This window comes from Panthera onca, chromosome E1, assembly GCF_046562875.1.
Source record: "Panthera onca isolate mPanOnc1 chromosome E1, mPanOnc1 haplotype 2, whole genome shotgun sequence".
NCBI classification, from domain to species: Eukaryota; Metazoa; Chordata; class Mammalia; order Carnivora; family Felidae; genus Panthera; species Panthera onca.
In genome coordinates, this window is record NC_138352.1 from 11,173,777 (window position 1) to 11,193,155 (window position 19,379).

A 19,379-nucleotide genomic window follows, 5' to 3' on the forward strand; every position below is an offset into this window, starting at 1 on the left:
GAAGCTACCCAAGGTTGGGAAGGGAGCCATCTGCAAGGCTGGAGGGAACCGTGCCCAGACTCTCCTGGGGTTGGGAACGGTGCCGGTTTCTACCAGCCAGTTTGGAAAAAACTCCTAATTCGGGGGAGAGTGCTCAGAAAGGTGTTGCCTCAGAAGTGGAGAATAAGTGGCTCTATGCCGAACACTGCTATGAACCCCCTAAGAAAAGAACCCCAAAACATATACAGAAAAAGAAACAAGGGAATGAAAACAGGGCACGAGAATACAATTATGTAACACCAAAGAGACGCGATTGAGGAATGGGGGAATGGAAAAGACCTAAGATATATGGAAAACACATAGCAAATGGAAGACGTAAATCTATTTCATCAATAATTAAACACCCCATCCAGGAGGCGCCTGGGTGGCTCAGTTGGTTAGGCGTCTGACTCTTGATTTTTGGCTCAGGTCATGATCTCACAGTTCATAAGATTGGGCCCTGCGTTGGACTCCATGCTGATGGTGCACAGCCTGCTTGGGATTCATTCATTCTCTCTCTCTCTCTCTCTCTCTCTCTCTCTCTCTCTCTCTCTCTCTCCCTCCCTCCCTCCTGCTATGCCCCTCCCCTGCTCATGCATGCACTCTCTTTATCTCCCAAATAAACTAAAAAACAAAAAAAAGGAAAGAAAAAAGAAGCACTCTAGTCTGAAGTCTCCAATCAGAAGGAGATTTGCAGAATGGATTTAAAAACCTGATCACCGTGGGGCACCTGGGTGGCTCAGTCGGTTGAGCCTCTGACTTCGGCTCAGGTCATGATCTCGCGGTCCGTGGGTTCGAGCCCCGCGTCGGGCTCTGTGCTGACAGCTCAGAGCCTGGAGCCTGTTTCGGATTCTGTGTCTCCCTCTCTCTGCCCTTCCCCTGCTTGTGCTCTCTCTCTCTCTCAAAAATAAACATAAAAAGAAAAAAAAACTGACCACCGTGTGCAGCTTTTTCTTTCTGCATCTGGAGGCACATGAGACCTTGTCCACAGACTAGGCAGCCATGGCCAGGGAGGACACAGCAGCAAGCACCAGAGTGTGTGTCCTGGGCAGGGGTGGTGCCGGCACAGTACGTGTTCACCTTAAAGAGGAACGTGAGGCAGAAGTCCAAGGTCACTGAGATGCCTGTATCCAAGCCCTGCATCTCTGGATGTTGCATATTGTCTATGCTGTTGTTCTAGGACAAGTTTAAGAACAGAACTCGGAGTGCTTTTAAGGACAACTGACTAACCAAGAAATAACTAATAAAAAAATCTGCTGTGTATGTGAAAATGGTCAGAATTCCAAAAAAGTTCAGGTCATATCAGGAGCCTTATAAGAAATGATCTGTGGTCTTATCAAAGAAGGACCCTGCCAGCCTTCAGGTAATAATAGACTCTGATAGGACTCTAAGTGGGTTTTCCTAGTTCCTAAAAAGGGAAAAGATGCTCACCATGACAATTATAAGCTGGTGACAAACGGAGGTCCAAAAAAGTTACTTCAACAAAAAGGAAAAGATTATGCTACAAAAATTGATCCTGTTCCTACCATAGAGGAGAAGTACCCCTAATATGGTTGAATGGAACCCTAAATCACAGGGTTTGCTTATTGAACAAGCTCTACCAAGAGCTAAACTGAAAGAAAGAGAAATTGTGGCAGAATCTGATGTATGTTCAAGGAAGGATACAAGAATTTGATATTCTTTGATAGTCTTTGATAAGCTCCAACGACACAGTCTCCCTGTGTTCAAATTTCAGCTGGGTGCTGATGATGTACTGTAGGAAGTTACCCATCAGGCTGGCGTTTATCACCCAAATGTCAGAATCATGACCGACTTCATGGATTTTGATGACAACGGGGTGTTCGAAGGACTTAGAGGAGAACCAATTCATGAATTTAACAAACATGGTGCCTTGAACACCACAGAACATTTTGATCAACTACAAGACAGTAACAACAAAATTCTGGGAGACTCCCAAGGAGGCTTGAGGTTGGCAGATGGACTATGGCCACTGCTGAACACATTCTGGAAACTGGATTTCAAAATGATAGGGTGGGTGAACTCTTAGAAAAGTACATGCACTCTTATGATATTCCTTTAGTAAAAGATGAATCATTGGACATAGCCACCACTGTCTTACAGAAGATTCTATAAACAAGCATTCTTCAAGAAGACCTCTTTCCTCTGGAGGCAACAGATACAAGAACTGCTTAAAAAAAAAAAAAAAAAAAAAAAAAAGAACTGCTTGTCCATTCATCTTGCTACAAAACTCTTATTTATAATATATTCTTGCCCTTGAAGGTTTCCTTTGCGCTACTCAAGTATCTTCAGACACACTGAATCTATCGACTGGAAGTTCCTTTTTCTTCACCTCGCTCAATACACTCCTCACCATATTTTTTGACAGATTAAAGAAACAAATAAACCTTAAAGCAAAATTTGAAAAGTAACACCCAACTTATCCAAAAATTAATTTTGTAGTTCATGTTATCACAAAGTTTTTGAAGACTTTCTTTTTTATACTGGCCAAGTTGGTAGAAGTTAAAACAGAAGTTTTATGAAATGGTGAAATAATGTGCATGATTCTAAGTATTGTTCTTTTTATAATTTGGGTGAATTATGCTGATGCTATATATTATCCTGAAATTGTGTTATGTGTGATTATTTTGTTTTAGGAACATATTTATCAGAAATGATTGGCACTTGGTGTTGAAAAACTCTGGGTGCCCGCATGTCACTGGTCTTTACAAAATGTTCTATAGCGGAGATGCCTGGGTGGCTCAGTCAGTTAAGCGTCTGACTTTTGATTTTGGCTCAGGTCAGGATCTCAGGGTTGTGAGATTCAGCCCCTTGTGGGGCTCTGCACTGGGTGTGGAGCCTGCTTAAGATTCTCTCTCTCCCTCTACCCCTCCCCCCTCACTTGCACTCTGTCTAAAAAAATAAATAAATAAAATTTAAAAACCCAAAATGTTCTATAATGAAGCACTGATAATACACATGAAATGAAAAGCAAAAACAAAAAAATAAAACTGATTCATGATCCAATTATATGCTGTCTGTAAGAGACATATATTAGAGTCAAAGAAACAAACAAGTAGAAAGTAAAAAGATAGAAAACAATAAACCATGCAAATACTAATCAAAAGAGAGCTGGAGGGATGCCTGGCTGGCTCAGTCAGTGAAGCATGCAACTCTTAATCTTAGGGTTGTGAGTTTGAGCCCCATACTGGGTGTAGAAATTATTCCCCCCACCCCCAAAAGAAAAGAACAGAAGAGAGCTGGAGTGACTGTACTAACATCAGACAACATTGTTAATAGAGACAAAGAAAGACATTTTATACTGACACAAGAGTCAATTCATTAGGAAGACCTAATAATTTTTAAAAAATATATGAACTGAGCAACAGAGCTCTAACATACATAAAAAACCGGACAGAATTAAAGGGAGAAATAAACAATTCAACAATAATAGTTGCAGACTTCAATATCCCACTTTCTTTTTTTTTTTAATTGTTTAATGTTGATTTTTGAGAGAGAGAGAGAGAGAAAGAGTGCAAGTGGAGGAGGGGCAGAGAAAGAGGGAGACACAGAATCTGAAGCAGGCTCCAGGCTCTGAGCTGTCAGCACAGAGCCAGACATGGGGCTCGAACTTATGAACCATGAGATACGCTGGGTGGGACACTTAACCGTTGACTGAGCCACCCAGGCGCCCTGATACCCCACTTTCAATAGGGATAGAACAAATAGGTAGAAGATCAACCAGGAAATAGAAGACTTGAACAACACCATAAACCAACTGGACCAGCAAATATCTGTACAACACTTCACATAACAAGATCTGAATAAACATTTTCCACAATAGACCACATGTTAGGCCACTAGAACGCAAACAAAACACAAAACACAGGAAAAAATAAAGATGTTTTCAGTCATATAAATACAAGCTGAAATTCAGCAGCAGCAGACTCACACTATAAGAAATGTTAAATGAAACCCATCAGGCAGACAGAAAATGATACCAGATGGAAACCTGGATCTACACAAAGGGACAAAAAGCACTGGAAATGGAAACTACATGGATGAATCTATAAGATGGTTTTCTTATGACTCAAATCTCTTTGAAAGATAATTGACTGAACAAAATAAGAACAATGTATTGTAGGGTTTATAACACATGTGGAAGTAAAATGCACGACAACAATAGCACAAAGCATGAGCTGGCAAACAATGGCCATGGGCCAAATCCAGCCCATCATCTGTTTTGTTAATGATAGTTTATTGGGACACAGGCACACTGATTCATTTATGTATTGTTTATGGTTATTTTCACATAATAACAAGAGTTGAGCAATTGTGACAAAGACTATATGACCCACAAAACCTAAAATATTTACTTGCCTCCTCTAGAAAAAGTTTGCTGACCCCAGAAATAAAAGCCCCTGGAAATATGCCATTGTAAAGTCCTTATACTATGTGAAGGTGGACTGTGATTAAGCTAAAGAGGTATAAATCTATAAACCCTAAAGCAACCACTAAAATAACAAAGACTTGGAGTGCCTGGGTGGCTTAGTCAGTTGAGTGTCTGACTTAGGCTCAGGTCATGATCTCACAGTTCATGAGCTGCTGTCAGCGCAGAGCCTGCTTCAGATCCTCTGTCCCTCTCCCCCTCCCCCCACATGCTCTCAAAAAAATAAATAAAACATTAAAAAAATAACATAAAATAACAAAGACTTATAGCTAATAAGCCAACAAAAGAGGTTACAAACAAAAACATTCAAATAATACAAAAGAAGAAGACAAAGAGGGCAAAAGGAACAAAAAGCAGATGGAACGATAGAACACTAATAGCAGGATGATAACTCAACCCTAATGATATCAATAATCACACTAAATATAAATGATCTAAACAGCCGGATTAAAAAGCAGAGATTGTCGGATTGGTTAAAAAAGCAAGACCTACTCCATGTCACTCGTAAGAAAAAACTTCATATAGAGAGACACAAATAGTTTAAAACAAAAAGAATGGGAGAAAGTACACCACACTCACACATGTATAAGGAAAAAAAAAAGCTGGAATCACAGTATTAGACGAGGTAGATTTCAGAAAGAAAAATATTACTAGGGATAAAAAGGTGATTTCTTCATATAAGGAGATCAATTCATGAAGAGAGCATAACAATCCCAAATATTTGTGCACCTAATAACAGAGTTTCAAAATATGTGACACAAAACCTGACAGAACTACTACAAGGAGATATGGATAAATCCACAATTATAGTCAGATATTTCACTACCTTTCCCTCAGTAATTGACAAGTAGGCAGAAAGTCAGCTAGGACACTGTATTCATTTTCTGGAGCTGTTACAACAAACAGACTGGGTGCCTTGAACAACAGAAATTTGTTGTCTCACAGCTCTGGAGGCGAGGAGGTTGAGATCCAGGTGTGGCAGGGGTAGTTCCTTCTGAAGCTGTGATGGAGAATCTGTTCCATGCTTTCTTCTAGCCTCTGGTGGCCTCAGGCATTCACTGATGGCTATCTTCTCCCAACCATCTCCGGACAATCATCTCTCTATGTGTGTCTCTTTCTGTCCAAGTTTCCCCCTTTTATACAGACTCACTTATATTGGATTATGGCCCACCTTAATGACCTCATCTTAACTTGATCTTCTGCAAAGACCCCATTTCCAAATAAGGTTGCATTTACATGGCAGGGTTAGGACTTCAACACCTTCTGGAGGGGTGGGGGTGGGGGGACACAGAGTTTAACCCAACAGATACAGTAAACCTGAACAAAACTACAACCCATGTGACTTGACTGACATTTATAGGATACTTGCCCCAAGGATAGCAGAGGACACATTGTTCTCAAGTGCACACAAGCATTTACCAAGAGAGACCATGCTCTGGGCCATAAAATATACATCTAACAATTGAAAAGGATCCAGGTTTGTACACATTATATTTTTTGACCACAATGGAATTAGAAATCGGTGACAGAAAGATCCCTGGAAAATCTCCAAATATTTAGAAACAAAATAAGACTGCTAAATAGATCATAGATGAAAGAAGAAATCAAAAGGGATATAGAAAGTATCTTGAACTGTATACTAGAATTTGTGGGCTGCTGCTAGAGCAATACTTAGGGACATATTTATATAGCACTAAATGCCAATACTGAAATAGAAAAAAGTCTCAGCTTGCACTTCAAGGAACTAGCAAAAGAAGAGATTAAACCCAGAACAAGCAGAAGAAAGGAAACGTTAAAGGTCTGAGCAGAAAGCAGAAAACAACAAAGAAAATCAATAAAATGAAAAAACAAGCTATTTGGGTAAAGCAACGTGATTGATAAACCTCTAGACACACTGATGAGGAATAAGAGAAGACATAAATTACCAACATCAGGAATGTTATCAGGGAAATGCAAGTTAAAACAGGATACCACTACACAACTATGAGTATGGCCAAAATCTGGAACACTGACAACAGCAAATGCTGACAAGGATACGGAGCAACAGAACTTTCCATTCGTTGTTGGTAGGAATGCAAAATGGCACAGCCACTGTGGAAGACAGTTGGCGGTTTCTTACAAAACGGAACATATTCTTTCTATATCCCAGCAATCACGGTGCTTGGTATTTACCCAAAGGAGTTGAAAACTTACGTCCACACAAAAACCTGCACGCAGATGCTTACAGCAATCTCATTTATAATTGCCAAAACTTGGAAGCAACCAAGATGCCCTTCGAGTAGGTGAATGGATAAACAAATTGTGGTCCAGCCCAGATAATGGAATATTATACAGCGCTAAAAAGAAATGAGCTATATCAAGTCATGAAAAGACATGGAGGAAACTTGGGGCGCTTGGGTGGCTCAGTGGATTGAGTGTCCGACTCTTGATTTCGGCTCAGGTCATGATCCCAGGGTTGTGGGATTGAGCCCTGCGTTGGGCTCCATGGTGAGTGTGGAACCTGCTTAAGATTCTGTCTGCCTCCCTCTGCCCCTCCCCTGCTCATGCTCTGTCTCTCTGTCTCAAAAACAAGTAAACATTAAAAACAACAACAAAAAAAAACTATGGACTTTGAGTGACATTATGAGCCCATGTAGGTTCACCAGTTGTAACAAACGTACGCTCTGTTGGGGGATGTTAGTGGGGGAGGCTATGCAGGTAGGTGTGGGCAGAAGGCAGATGGGAAATCTTTATACCTTCTTCTCAATTTCTTTCTTTCTCTTTCCTTTTCTTTCTTCCTTCCTTCCTTCCTTTCTTTCTTTCTTTCTTTCTTTCTTTCTTTCTTTCTTTCTTTCCTTCTTTTTTTTTAAGCAGGCTCCACACCTAATGTGAGGTTTGAATTCACAATCCCGTGATGAAGAGTCACATGTTCCACTGGTGGAGTCAGCCAGGAGCCCTTATGCCTTCCACTCAATTTTGCCATGAACCTAAAACTCTACAAAGACAAAGTCTGGGGGTGCCTGGGTGGCTCAATCGGTTAAGCATCCGACTTCAGCTCAGGTCATGATCTCCTAGTCCATGAGTTCGAGCCCTGTGTCAGACTCTGTGCTGAGAGCTCAGAGCCTGGAGCCTGCTTCAGATCCTGTGTCTCCCTCTCTCTCTGCCCCTCCCCTGTTCATGCTGTCTCAAAAATAAATAAAAACGTTAAAAAATTAAAAAAAATAAAAAGATAAAGTCTATTTTTTTAAGTCAATTTTTAAACGTGGGGGAAAAACATGCCGTTCCGTAAGCCCCACTACCCTCTTTCAGGCACATCTAATCCTGACCAGAGGCTGTGCTGTGATCCCCGTGACTATCATTTTTTAGTCAGGATCCAAGTTCCCGTGATTATAATCTTTATTTTTCTCTCCTTGATTTTTTCTTTTAAGCAATCTCTACACCCATTGTGGGGCTCGAACTCACAACCCCAAGGTCGAAGAATGGCATGCTCTACGGACTAAGCCAGCCAGGGGCCTCCACCACCGCCCCCTCCCCCCAGCCCCCAGTGATAATCTTAAATGTCATTCGCAACTTGTTCCACATCGGTTGAGCAGCATCTGTAAAGCTGCAAAAACGCACAGCTCTCGGTAGGGGACCCTGGCCAGGGTGAGGCTGGCACCACCCAGGGTTAGTGTGTACTCCTTGGACCCTGGGAGCCCTTAAAATCTTTGCGAGACAATTTCCTACTATTCGAATCACCTACAAGATCCCAGGAAGCACGAAAGATTTACAACGTCTTAGGGCCTCACCTTGGCAGAGCGCAATACTTCCCTCTGAGGTCAGGAGCCTCACTGGTGACACTTGATGGCCCACCTGCAATCCTAGCTCTGGAACTACTCGGTGAGGCCCCAAACCATTTAACAAAAACACCGGTTCAACGACCTGGACTCGTTTTCTCCTGCCGTCTCACAAATTGCCACAGACATAGACACCGAAAACGACACGAGTTTAGAGTTGGTTATCTCACTGTTTCCATGGGTCATGAGTCTGGACATGTTTTATCTGTGTGCTCCATCAGGGCCCTCAGCCTGCAATCTAGGCCAAGCTGCGGCCTTATCTCAGGCTCAGCACTGTTGCCAGAACTCAGCTCCTCGTGCCCGGCTGTAGCTCTTAGCTCCTAGAGGCCACTCTCGATCCCAGCCACTCGGCCCCCTCCACAGGGGCCAGACTCGGGTTTCACTTTCTTGAGAAGGGTTCACCTGATTAGGCCAGGGCCACCCAATCCCTCCTGAGATTAACTCCAAGTCAGTGTATTAGCAGCCTAATTATGGGAGAGGTACCAAATCATATCCACAGGTTCTGCCCACACCCGAGGGGATTATACAGGTGTGTGCAGTAGAGGGCAGGAGTCTTGGCAACCATTTTAGGGTTCTGCCTGTCACCTAGAGAGGCCTACTGGAGTTAAAATCAATCACTACAAACAACAACAAACAAAAGAGGAAGAGAGGGAGGGAGGGAGGGAAGAAGGAAGGAAGGAAAGGAAAGGAAAGGAAAGGAAAGGAGGAAAGGGAAGGAGGGAAGGAGGGAAGGAAGGAAGGAAGGAAGAAAGGAAGGAAGGAAGGAAAGGAAGGAAGGGAGGGACGGAGGGAGTGAGGGAGGGGAAAGAAAACCGACTGCATGCAAAGATTTTGAAGGCAAATCTTAAAAGACACCCAATGTATTAATGTATTGCTCGTGTCAGAAAACCATTCCAGAACCAATTGCTGTGGACTTTGTGTCCGTCCAGGTTGCTGCCTGACATTTGGAAACAATATTGGAAAAGTTCAGCTAAACCTACAAGACTAGACAACCATTCATGAACTGCCCTCAAGAGGAAGAAGGGGACTGTATTACCTGTTCCTGATGGCTGCCATTACAAACTACCCCACAACTTAGTGGCTTCAGAGGGCACAGCTTTCTTATCGTACAGGTCGAAAGGGCAGAATTCCAAAGCTAGTTTCACTGGGCTGGAGTCAAGGTGACTGGCAGGTGCTGATTGTACAGGCTCTCGCCTTCTCCAGCTTCTTAGACTTGCTGGCATTCCTTGGCTTGTGCCTGCATGGCTCCAATCTCTGCTTCTGTGGCCACATTTCCTTCCCCTCCTCGGTAGTAGAATCTTCCGCCTCCCTCTCATCAGGACCTTTGTGATCACACCACTGGGCCCACCCAGATGATCCAGAATAAGCCCCCATCTCAAAATCCTTAACTGCTTCACATCTGCCAGGTCCCTTCTGCCATGTAAATCAACGTTATTCAGCTTGCCACAGCGCCTAAAACTAAAGCTACAGTTTACGATCCTGGAAAAATGGATATAACGGTTATGGTGGGGGGATGGAATGGGGTTTTTGAAAAGTTGGTCATTTTGGGGGCGCCTGGGTGGCTCAGTTGGTTGGGCGACTAACTTCGGCTCAGGTCACGATCTCGCGGTTTGTGAGTTCGAGCCCCGCGTCGGGCTCTGTGCTGACAGCTCAGAGCCTGGAGCCTGCTTCGGATTCTGTGCCTCCCCCTCTCTCTCTGCCCCTCCCCTGCTCTCACGCTCTGTGTCAATAATAAATAAACGTTAAAAAAAATCATTGAAAAAAGAGTAAAGTTGGTCGTTTTTGTTACTGGCATCAGATGAGACCCACATCATAGCTGAGGATCACGGGAATTGAAAATAACGGGTGCCAGGCCTGACCTCCTAACATGAACCGCACTTCAGACTCATCTCCTAGATTTCTGAACAACAAACTGTAACTACTCACCCCCCCCTCCAGCTGGGAAAATCTGGAAAACAGCCATCTGTTGCTCTGTCCCTTACACCCTGCGCCAAGTTCAAGGATCTTGGAGGCAGAGATGCCAGGTGCTCTATGTTAAGACAACTTATCAACTCTCACCTTTCAAGATAGTCAATACCATGGGACTTTCCTACCAAAGTGTATCTCGTGCCGGCTCTCCTCCTCACTTCAGCAAGCCTAAGGTGGTGTCGTTTATGATGGACCATCAATTTACGTACCGGTAGAAAAAGGAAAATGCTGCCAATCAATTACAAAATACCATCAACTCAAAGACACAACCTGATTTCAGAGACGCTAAAATGTGAGGGGCGGGGGGGGGGGGAATGTACATCTTGGAATCAATGGGTCTATTTTGAGTCAAAATACATTTCTTTCAAGCCCCTCCTTCCCTGTTAGCCTGTTAGGTTGTGATCTGAACGAGGAGGATGTAAGATGAACTCGTCTCTACACAGGATTCATCTAGCGCTCCCTCCTGGACTGGGGCTTTCAGTCCTTCCCGCCTTAAATGAGATCTGCACCCCCCAATCCACAGAACCTACCTACTATGTCCTTGACGCCGAGACATTACGACATTTTAATTTCTGTTTCCCCGGGGAGGTGCCATTTTGCCCAGGTAGATGAGAGCAGGGTCAGTCTTGGGAAGCCCTTCCTCCCGATTGCGCCACTGTTCTTTGGGTCCTGAAGCAGAAGATATCTAAATGCTGATCCCAACTTCACAGTTGTACTGGAATACAACTTTTAATTTTTGCTTTCTACTCTGTTTAGAGGCCACAAAGCTTTGAAGAGAAAATGCCCTTTATCTCGGACAGGCTATCTCTGCAAGAGAACGTCTGTGCTCAGGGTCCGTGGGCCTGGTAAAATGGTTGCTGAAAAATTCTTCCATTGTTAAATGCCCGTCACAAAGGGATCTAGCTGGAAATTCAGATTCAACACTGTGATGACAGGAGAGTGGGGAAGCTTTTTCCTCCCTTAACGAAAGTTTTGATTGGTGGGCTAGGGTAGGCTCTTCTTGGTTCTGACCCCTAGTAGTAGGACAGGAGGAGGGAAGGAGAGGCAGCAGAAGCAACATCATCATTCTTGGGTATATGTGAGAATTAAGGCCACCCACCCAATCAAAGGAGGGAGGCAGAGACTCCGAGCACAGTGAGGCGAGGTGTTGATCACCAAATGTTAATCAACGTCCTTGCAAGAGTGGGCATCTGACCGACGGGCACACTCTGGGCAGTTACAGCAGACAGTTTATCTCCTAGCACGCAAGTCCCTCCCCTGGTTCCTCATTGGCTGAGTGCTACAGAGGTAAGTCCCTCCCCTGATTCCTCACTGGCTGAGTACTACGGAGGTTACAGCCTTACCCGGAAGTCGCCTATCCCATGTAAGGCAAAAAGTAGTCAGACTGGAACAAATGTACATTCTTTGAGGTGACGCAGAGACTTCAGTTTTTGGGCGCATGCTCATTGCAAAGCCCACAAAAAATAAGGCCTCGAATCAGAGACGGGGGGGGGGGGGGGGGGAGAACCAGGAAGTGACGTGTCTAAAGGTTTGGGACTCCATTATGGCGGTGGGGGGGGGGGTTCATACATGTTCCAATAGATTGTAAACCTACTGTTAGCATAGCTTTTATCTGGTATTTCTGAAAACGAATCATCTCCCTTACTTCTTACGGTATACAAAGTTGTAAAGAACACCCTGTTGCCCCTCAGAATACGCCTTTGGCTGGCACTGGGCTGTGTCCCCAAGTACAGTCAACTCCTGGGACGGGCACCTTCCTCCTCGGTTCTGAGCTCCCATAACCGTAGCTGCTACGTGTGTGCTTGCAGCCTTCCTCCTCCAGATCAAAACACAACTCCTTTCCCATGTCTGGCGTTCCAGATATGATATTGACTCCTCTGTGCTGATCACCCCTGTACTCACCGTCCCCAGTGTGTGTCCTGACCCCCTACTTAGGACACAGGCAGATGCTGTGCCTCGGCATCGCCTCAGAGCTACCGCCCACCGGCCAAAACACATAGTTGACCTTAACGATGCTGAGTTTTGGGGCGCCTGGGTAGCTCAGTCAGTTAAGCATCCAACTCTTGATTTTGGCTCAGGTCATGATCTCGCAGCTCATGGGTTTAAGCCCTGCATCGGACTCTGCGCTGATAGCATGGAGCCTGCTTGGGATTCTTTCTCCCGCTTTGCTTGCTCTCTCTTTCAAAAAGCTTTAAAAAAAAACACGCCGATTTTTGAAATCCTAATTTCATAAAGGGTCCCACCAACAGTGCAAGAACGATGGGGCTCCGGCAGGTCTGTCGTGTTTTCTCAGCCTGACACAGGGACGCTCTCCACGCGTTCATTTTGGTCTGTGCGGCAGGTGGACTCGTCATTACCAGAACTTGTTCTCTTGCGTTCTCAAAGATGTTTTCATGTTTATAATCTATCCTCATTTGCTCCTGGGCTTGTTCACGATTACGAGCAACTGTCAAAACACACACACTTTCTTACCTCCGGAGAAGCGAAAATGTCTAAAGGAGCTTATATTGTGCTTAGTTATAGGTCTGGCATGTGTCTCCTATGGCACCTTGAGAAAATGCGTAGTTCACTTAAAACAGATACTGGTACGTGCACAAAACCTTTGGCTTAAAACACACACACACACACACACACACACACACACACACACACACACACAGAGCAAAAGCAGAGGCAACCTTTTTCCAGGCCATTCCTTTCGTTTGCAGGGTCCTCTTCCAACTCCTCTGAAGATGCACCCCCATTCAAAAAGCACCCACGTAATAGTGAACGTGCCCCAGATGGCCACTTGGTGGCGCCAAAAGGTCCATTGTCTCCCTGGTTTGTGTGAGTAGTGGGGTGGGGGGAGAGGGTGCTCCTTTCTGAGTAATCCAGAGGCACAAAGCCAGGAGAAGGGGAATGTCCAGACCAAAAGGGCAACTGATCCTCGTCCTTGAGGGCCATTTGAGAATACCCATTTTATTCAGGCGGAGACAGGGTGGGGATCTAAAAACGATTTGGTTACCCTGTGCACCGCCTGAGGACGGGCAGACGATTGCATGCACCCATGTGTCAAAGTCATCAGCACAGGGCCCCCTAAAGACGTTTTATTTCCAAGGTGGGTCATCTTTGTCCACTAAGAGTGAAGGGACTCAGGCATCTCAGAACAGACTGTAAAGGAACTTTGAAAAGCTACAAAAGCAAATCAAAACTATACTCAGGTACCATTTTCCATCCAACTGGGGACAAAAAGGGTACTGGAAGACAGGGCTGGTGGGGACTCAAGAAACAAGTTCTCTCCCACATTGTTGGTCGGGGGTTAAACTGGAAGCATTTCCGCGGAGGACTGTTTGGCAAAAATCAGCCAAATCACAAACCCACATTCCATTTCTGGGAATCTGCCCTGAGGGTATGTTTGCATGTGTGAAGGTCACATTGGAACGTGGTTTGTTACAAGATAGGAAAAAAACCACATAAAACACCCATAATAGAAAACATGAAATTATGAACATCCACATAATGGAATATTGTGCAGTAGTAAAAAGGGAGAGAGGTTCAGGGGAGCCCCACCCGAGACCACGGCCCAGCCCCCCCCCCCCCAATTTGTTCACCGCTTGTGAGGACCTCCAGCCATCAGTAATTGCTTGCTCTAGCTCCTCCCAGGTGACCATGGTGACTTCTTCTCCAACAGGCATCAAACTCAGCTTCCGGCCCACTAGATCCTGACAGTAATCGACAACAAGAAGACAGACACACACACACCCCTAGTTTAGTCCCTGAAAGCTTCAGGAACAGAACTGAGCTAACAGAACCGTAGCCCTAGCCCTGAGGACAAGTCACTGTCCTTCATGTGACCAGTGAGTCTTGGGCAGCCAGTTTCCTGTCCCACGAGGGCTCCTTGTGGGACACCCGGACAGGGATGGGAAGGATTTCCCCTCAATCCGGGGGCAGTGCCCAGAGGGCAGAGGGCATCATCGAACCCCAGAGGGACACAGACCTCTGGGGTGGGAGTCTAGACATCTTCCCCTGCTGCCTCCTTGAGGGCCCTTTGTCACAGAGTTTGCCCATATTACCAGGAATTTGTCCCGTTCTCTGATTTTCTTCTCTAGTTCATCCAACCGTTGGAAGGCTTTCTGGAAGAAGAGTTCAGAGACTGAGGATCAAAACAGCTCCTCTTGTGCCGCCCCACCCCACCCCACCCCACGCACAAGGAGAAGAAAGGAGGTGTGCTGATCTAGGAGGGGAGGAGGGTAGAGGTAGGGCTGGTTAAGTCAAGGCTCTTCTTTTCCTTTCCAGCCAACTAGAGGAAGGGAAGTGGGGGGAGGGCACTGGAGGAGGGACTGGGGGACAGCGGGTCAAGAGCAAATGCTAGGGCAGGAATGGAGCCTTGGGTCCCGGGATTCATTTCATCCTACCCACCAAGGAAACATCCCAGCCCTGCTGACTGAGGCTGGTTAAGCCTCTCAAGGACACAAATTATCAGGCACTTCCAGGGTGTCTGAACGTCTGTGTGGTTGAAAGAGAAAAGCACCCCAAAAGAGCCAAGACAAATTGCTAAAACTTAAGTTGCTCCATAGGACTTCTGCAAACCTCCAGAATGTAGGAATCTCAAGGTAAAACAAGCCTTTAGTCTAAAAACACAAAAACAAAAAACACAACACCCTACCCCCGCCCCCCCCCCCCCCAACACTACATTTCAAAAAGAAAAGCTTCCCAGAGTGAGAATGAGTCCCGCTGGGCGCTCAAGGCCTGGGACCCGAGGTAGAAGGTGGTCACTGGCTCCCACCGCCTTCTTTGAGCTGTTCTGCGCCACCCCCCGCCCCCCCCCCCCCCAGCCTCGGCGGGAGAGGGGGAGGGGGGTGCTTCTTCCTAATTGCCCCTCCTCCTCCTTCCAGCTCCGAGCCCCTGGGTGGCCTCCTGAGGGCCTGAAATAAGAGCACTGCCTCGTGCTTCCGGTCCCTACAGTGCCACTTCCTTCTCCAAGGAAACCGAGACCCAAGTGCAGGAGCCGATGCCCGCGGCGGCTGTGTGACCACGGCGCTCTCTCCATCTCAGGCCCTCCTCTAGGACGGAGATTGGGCTTTCAACACCCACCATCTTACTTTATGCTTGTTTAGAGGAAATTGGCTCAAAGAGTATTCTGAGAGGTTGTCAGCTCCCCGCCGCCCCCCCCCCCCCCCCATGTCCCACACTGGGCCCGCTCAGGATCCCTAGGTGTCTGAGAACTGGTGGTGGAGCGGCGAGGAAAAGCGCCGCGTGGGAGGGGGCGACTCATCCGCGAGGCGGGGGTCCCCGCCTCCCTCACCAGGGGACCTCACCTCGGAATGCTCCTGCGCCTTTTCCTTGGCTTCTTTCAAGGCTTTCACATCTTCTGCGACATCGTGCAGCAGCACCGTGGCCTGCAAGGTCGAGAAGGGCCGCTCGGTGGCCTGGCGCCCCCGCCGCGCCCGCGCCTCCCTGCCGGGGACCCCTCCGCTTGGGGAGAGGCCTGTCGGCCACCCGCGCTCACCTTGGTGACGCTGGCCCGCTCGCCGTCCTGCTCGCCGTCCTTCCCGATTTTCACCGGCCCTCCTCGAGCCCTGTCCGGCAGCAGCACGGCCATCTCCCCCTCCGGCCAGTCCTGGGAGTCCACGGGCAGCCGGCCCACGGGATAAGTAAGGTGCTGCACGTGGCTCATGATGCCCTGCACCTGGCTTGTGACGGTCTTGAGCTGCTTGCTGAGGTCCTTCACCTGGCTCTCCAGCGCCGGCGGCCTGGCCGAGCTGCTGCGCGGCTTCTCTTTGGGCACAGCCAGCTGCGGGGCGCTGAGCACGGTCCGCGGGAGCTCCGAGGAGCGACTCGACTCGGGCGACGGCGACTGGAAGTTGATGCGCACCTCCTGCAGGTTGAGGCTCCGGAGCATGGCCACGATGAGCGTGTGCAGGGCCGTGAAGTTGACGGCGCCCACCTCCGGGGTGCCGATGGCCAGGTCGGCCAGCTCCCGGAGGGAGACCGTGGCGGTCGCCGTCGCGGGCGGCATCGTGCGCCTTCTCAGCGGGGGTCCGCGCCCGCCACGTCCCCCTCACTGCCCGCCGCGCCCCTGGCGCTCTCCGGAGCACGAGGAGTCACCGTCTGCAGCGCTCGGAAGACGGAGAGGAACGGCCCGGCCGCCAGGCTTCCCCCTCTTCGCTCCCAGGGACGGGCGCCCGCCTCCCCGGCGGGGTCCGGACGCCACCTACCCTGCGCAGTCCGGTCTCCGCTCTCCCGTCTCCCAGCTCCCCGAGCTCGAGCCTTGGGCCGCCCTCCCCTCGCGCAGGGTCGCGGCCGGTGGACGTTTGGAACGGGAGGGACCGCCCCGTTCGCCGTCCGGTTGTGCACGCACGCCGCGCGCGGAGGGTTCTGCCAATGAACAGGCCCCGCCGAGCGCCTTGCGGGACCTCCCCGTACACGAAGCCACCCGCAAACTCGCAAGGGGAGCCCATTCTAGTGGGGTCCGGGGAAGCCTTGGCCGTATCCCCAGCACACCACTAACTCTTATCAGTGAATGCTCCTAAAGGGGCTTCGGGGCTGTGCCAAGGCATCGCTATCGGGAGCACAGCATTTGGGGGAGGGGGAGGCCTCCTAAGGCTCACCTAGATTCGAGCCGTCGCTTAACCGCCCCATTCGTTCACTCAGCCACTGGGAACAAAGATTTAAGGGACACCACGTGTGTCCTTAGCTTGTTCCATTATTCAGGGCAGTGGCACATGTCTAAGGGGTGCAGTCCTGAGACATTGGCCTCTTGGAGACAGTTCCCATCTCACTGTGCTTCAGCAGAAAGGAGGGGAACTTGGGAGAGACCACTCACTACCCAGGCAGCTCTGACCAGCCACCACATGGCAGGCCTTTACTGTGCCACCCTGGCCTAGTTCGTCTCAAAAACGACTCATCTGGTCAAACGCCAGCATTTCAGCTCATTAGGAGGCAGGATTAGACAGGACTAGAGGAATTTGGTGCTCTTGGCAATTGGGGCTCGATTTCCCCATACCAGAGTCTTCCAGAAAACAGAAAAATGCAATGTTTAGTATATTCAGGAAGGGAAAACCTGTGTATCTGTACTATTTGAACTACTTTTCAAATCCAGATTTTTAGTCTGAGCTGGTAAAATTTAATTGAAACCCTTCATGCACGCCCCCCACCCCCCAGCCCAAGTGTTCCCTGGGAGAGAGGTGAAACATCAGCCTATAATCTGCAGGAAGGTTAACACCCAAACATTCTTCTTCATTGTCATAGTCCTAGCACCTGACACCCCGTAGGCCTTCACACGGTTGCTGATACTGTCAAAAGAACAAATTCTTGGGGCGCCTGGGTGGCTCAGTTGGTTAAGCAACTGACTTCTGCTCAGGATGTGGTCTCACAGCTCATGGGTTCGAGCCCCACGTCAGGCTCTGTGCTGACAGCTCGGAGCCTGGAGCCTGCTTCGAATTCTGTTTCCCTCTCTCTCTGCCCCTCCCCACTTATACTCTGTCTCTTTCAAAAGTAAACATTAAAAATTTTGGGGATGCCTGGGTGGCTCAGTTGGTTAAGCGTCCAACTTTGGCTCAGGTCATGATCTCCTGGTTCGTGAGTTGGAGCCCCGCATTGGGCTCTGTGCTGACACACAGCTCAGAGCCTGGAGCCTGCTTCAGATTCTGTGTCTCCCCCTCTCTGCCCCTCCCCCACTCATGCTCTCTCTCTCTCTCAAAAATAAACATTAAAAAAAATAATAAAAAAGAACAAATTCTTTGTGTACACTTGAGGCCAGATCACAAAGTTAAAGCCTTGCGATAGAGCATCCACTGTCCTGGAGGGAGTAGAACGTGGGCTTCTCAATTCTAAGTTGGGTGATTTCCAGAAGGATGTTACCCCTTGCTCCTGCTACTACTACATTAGCTCTGGCCAGAGCGTCAGCTCCCCGGGTCCTCATGGTTTCATTTCAGATCCCTGAGACTTGGCATCATGCCAGGCATGTATCAGGACCCACTAAATGGCAACGGAAAGGGCGTATATGAATATATTCTAATTCTAATCTGAGGAAATATATTCTACTGAATGCTTCTGCTAAATAAGTACATATAAACACAGGAAAATGAACATTCACTGGACATATAAATGGAATTTTGGAATTGAAAAGGACCTCCCTTAGCTGTTGGATCCAAACCTCCCTTTTTCCAACTGATGACAGAGGCCCAGAAAGGACTAGTCATCTGTCCGACATTATGAATAAGGCCTGGTTTCCTGAGTAATAGTCTACGGTTCCTCCTCTACCATTTCACGATCTGATAATTAAGTTCTTGCTCAAAATGCCCCTACGTGGGACTCTCAACAGAAGGCGACATGTGTGCTGGAAAAAGCTAATGTGCTCAAAGTCTTGACTGTGGCTAGGGAATCTTTCAAGTCATTAGGAAAAGGGATAAAAATGTCAGGGAAACGTCCCTGCAGGGAAATACAATTGTACAACGAAGCAAATTATCTTATTGCCTCATAGGAACAGAACCAACAAGCAATTCCAGCTCGCTGCCCAAAAGACACTGCCCCTTCCTGCTACATTCAGTCCTGCCCTGGATTAGACGGAAGGTTTAAAAGGTCTACCTGACATGTGTGCTATAACTAGAATTGTAATTTTATTATTTTTTTAAATGTTTATTTTGAAAGAGAGAATGCACGCACAGGGGAAGGACAGAGAGAGAGAGAGAATCCCAAGCAGATTCTGTTGTCAGTGCAGAGCCCAACACGGAGCTCGATCTCACAAACCAGATCATGACCTGAGCCAAAATCGAGTCGGACGCTTAACCGCCTGAGCCACCCAGGCGCCCTGTGGCCAGGTAAGTTTAAATGCTGGGTAGAAAGGTCCAGTGCAGCCCTAGGTAATGCAATACATGTGTCACCTACTACCCATGAAAAAGCATGGCGAGTTCTATTTTTTTTTTTTTTAACTTAGATTTTTAAATCTACTATTCCGACAAGGACTGGATTCCGTTGCTTAGGAAGGGGATGGAACCTACAGGCGGAGACTCACGTCTAGGGCTTGAGACCAGCCGTGGACCTGGAACACCTTTTATTTTGTACCCGCTGTCTCCTGCACAGCCTGGACAGAAGTCAGTCACCGGGAAGGCAGGAGAGTGGGCGGCTCTGCAAGGCAGCGAACAGACCGG

General features: G+C 47.6%; 1 protein-coding gene and 1 pseudogene across 5 annotated transcripts in view; one reads left to right on the top strand and one right to left on the bottom strand.

Annotated features, from left to right (window-relative positions):
* Positions 1–19,271, bottom strand: part of QRICH2 (glutamine rich 2) — a 36,004-nt gene extending 16,733 nt beyond the window's left edge. For 2 of the 5 annotated variants that reach the window (XM_081791115.1, XM_081791113.1), the window contains exons 1-4: positions 15,737–19,155; positions 15,546–15,626; positions 14,301–14,360; positions 13,839–13,949 (exon numbers count right to left, since the gene is read on the bottom strand). In XM_081791115.1, coding sequence (XP_081647241.1) covers positions 13,839–13,949; positions 14,301–14,360; positions 15,546–15,626; positions 15,737–16,246 — 762 coding nt within the window. In that variant the 5' untranslated portion in view covers positions 16,247–19,155. Of the gene's footprint in view, positions 1–13,838; positions 13,950–14,300; positions 14,361–14,646; positions 15,366–15,545; positions 15,627–15,736 lie in introns of those variants that run through there. The other 3 variants (XM_081791114.1, XM_081791117.1, XM_081791116.1) reach the window with 3 other exon arrangements.
* On the top strand, positions 1,339–2,151 carry LOC132687290 (cytosolic 5'-nucleotidase 3A pseudogene; annotated as a pseudogene).
* Positions 19,272–19,379: the final 108 nt, after the last annotated feature.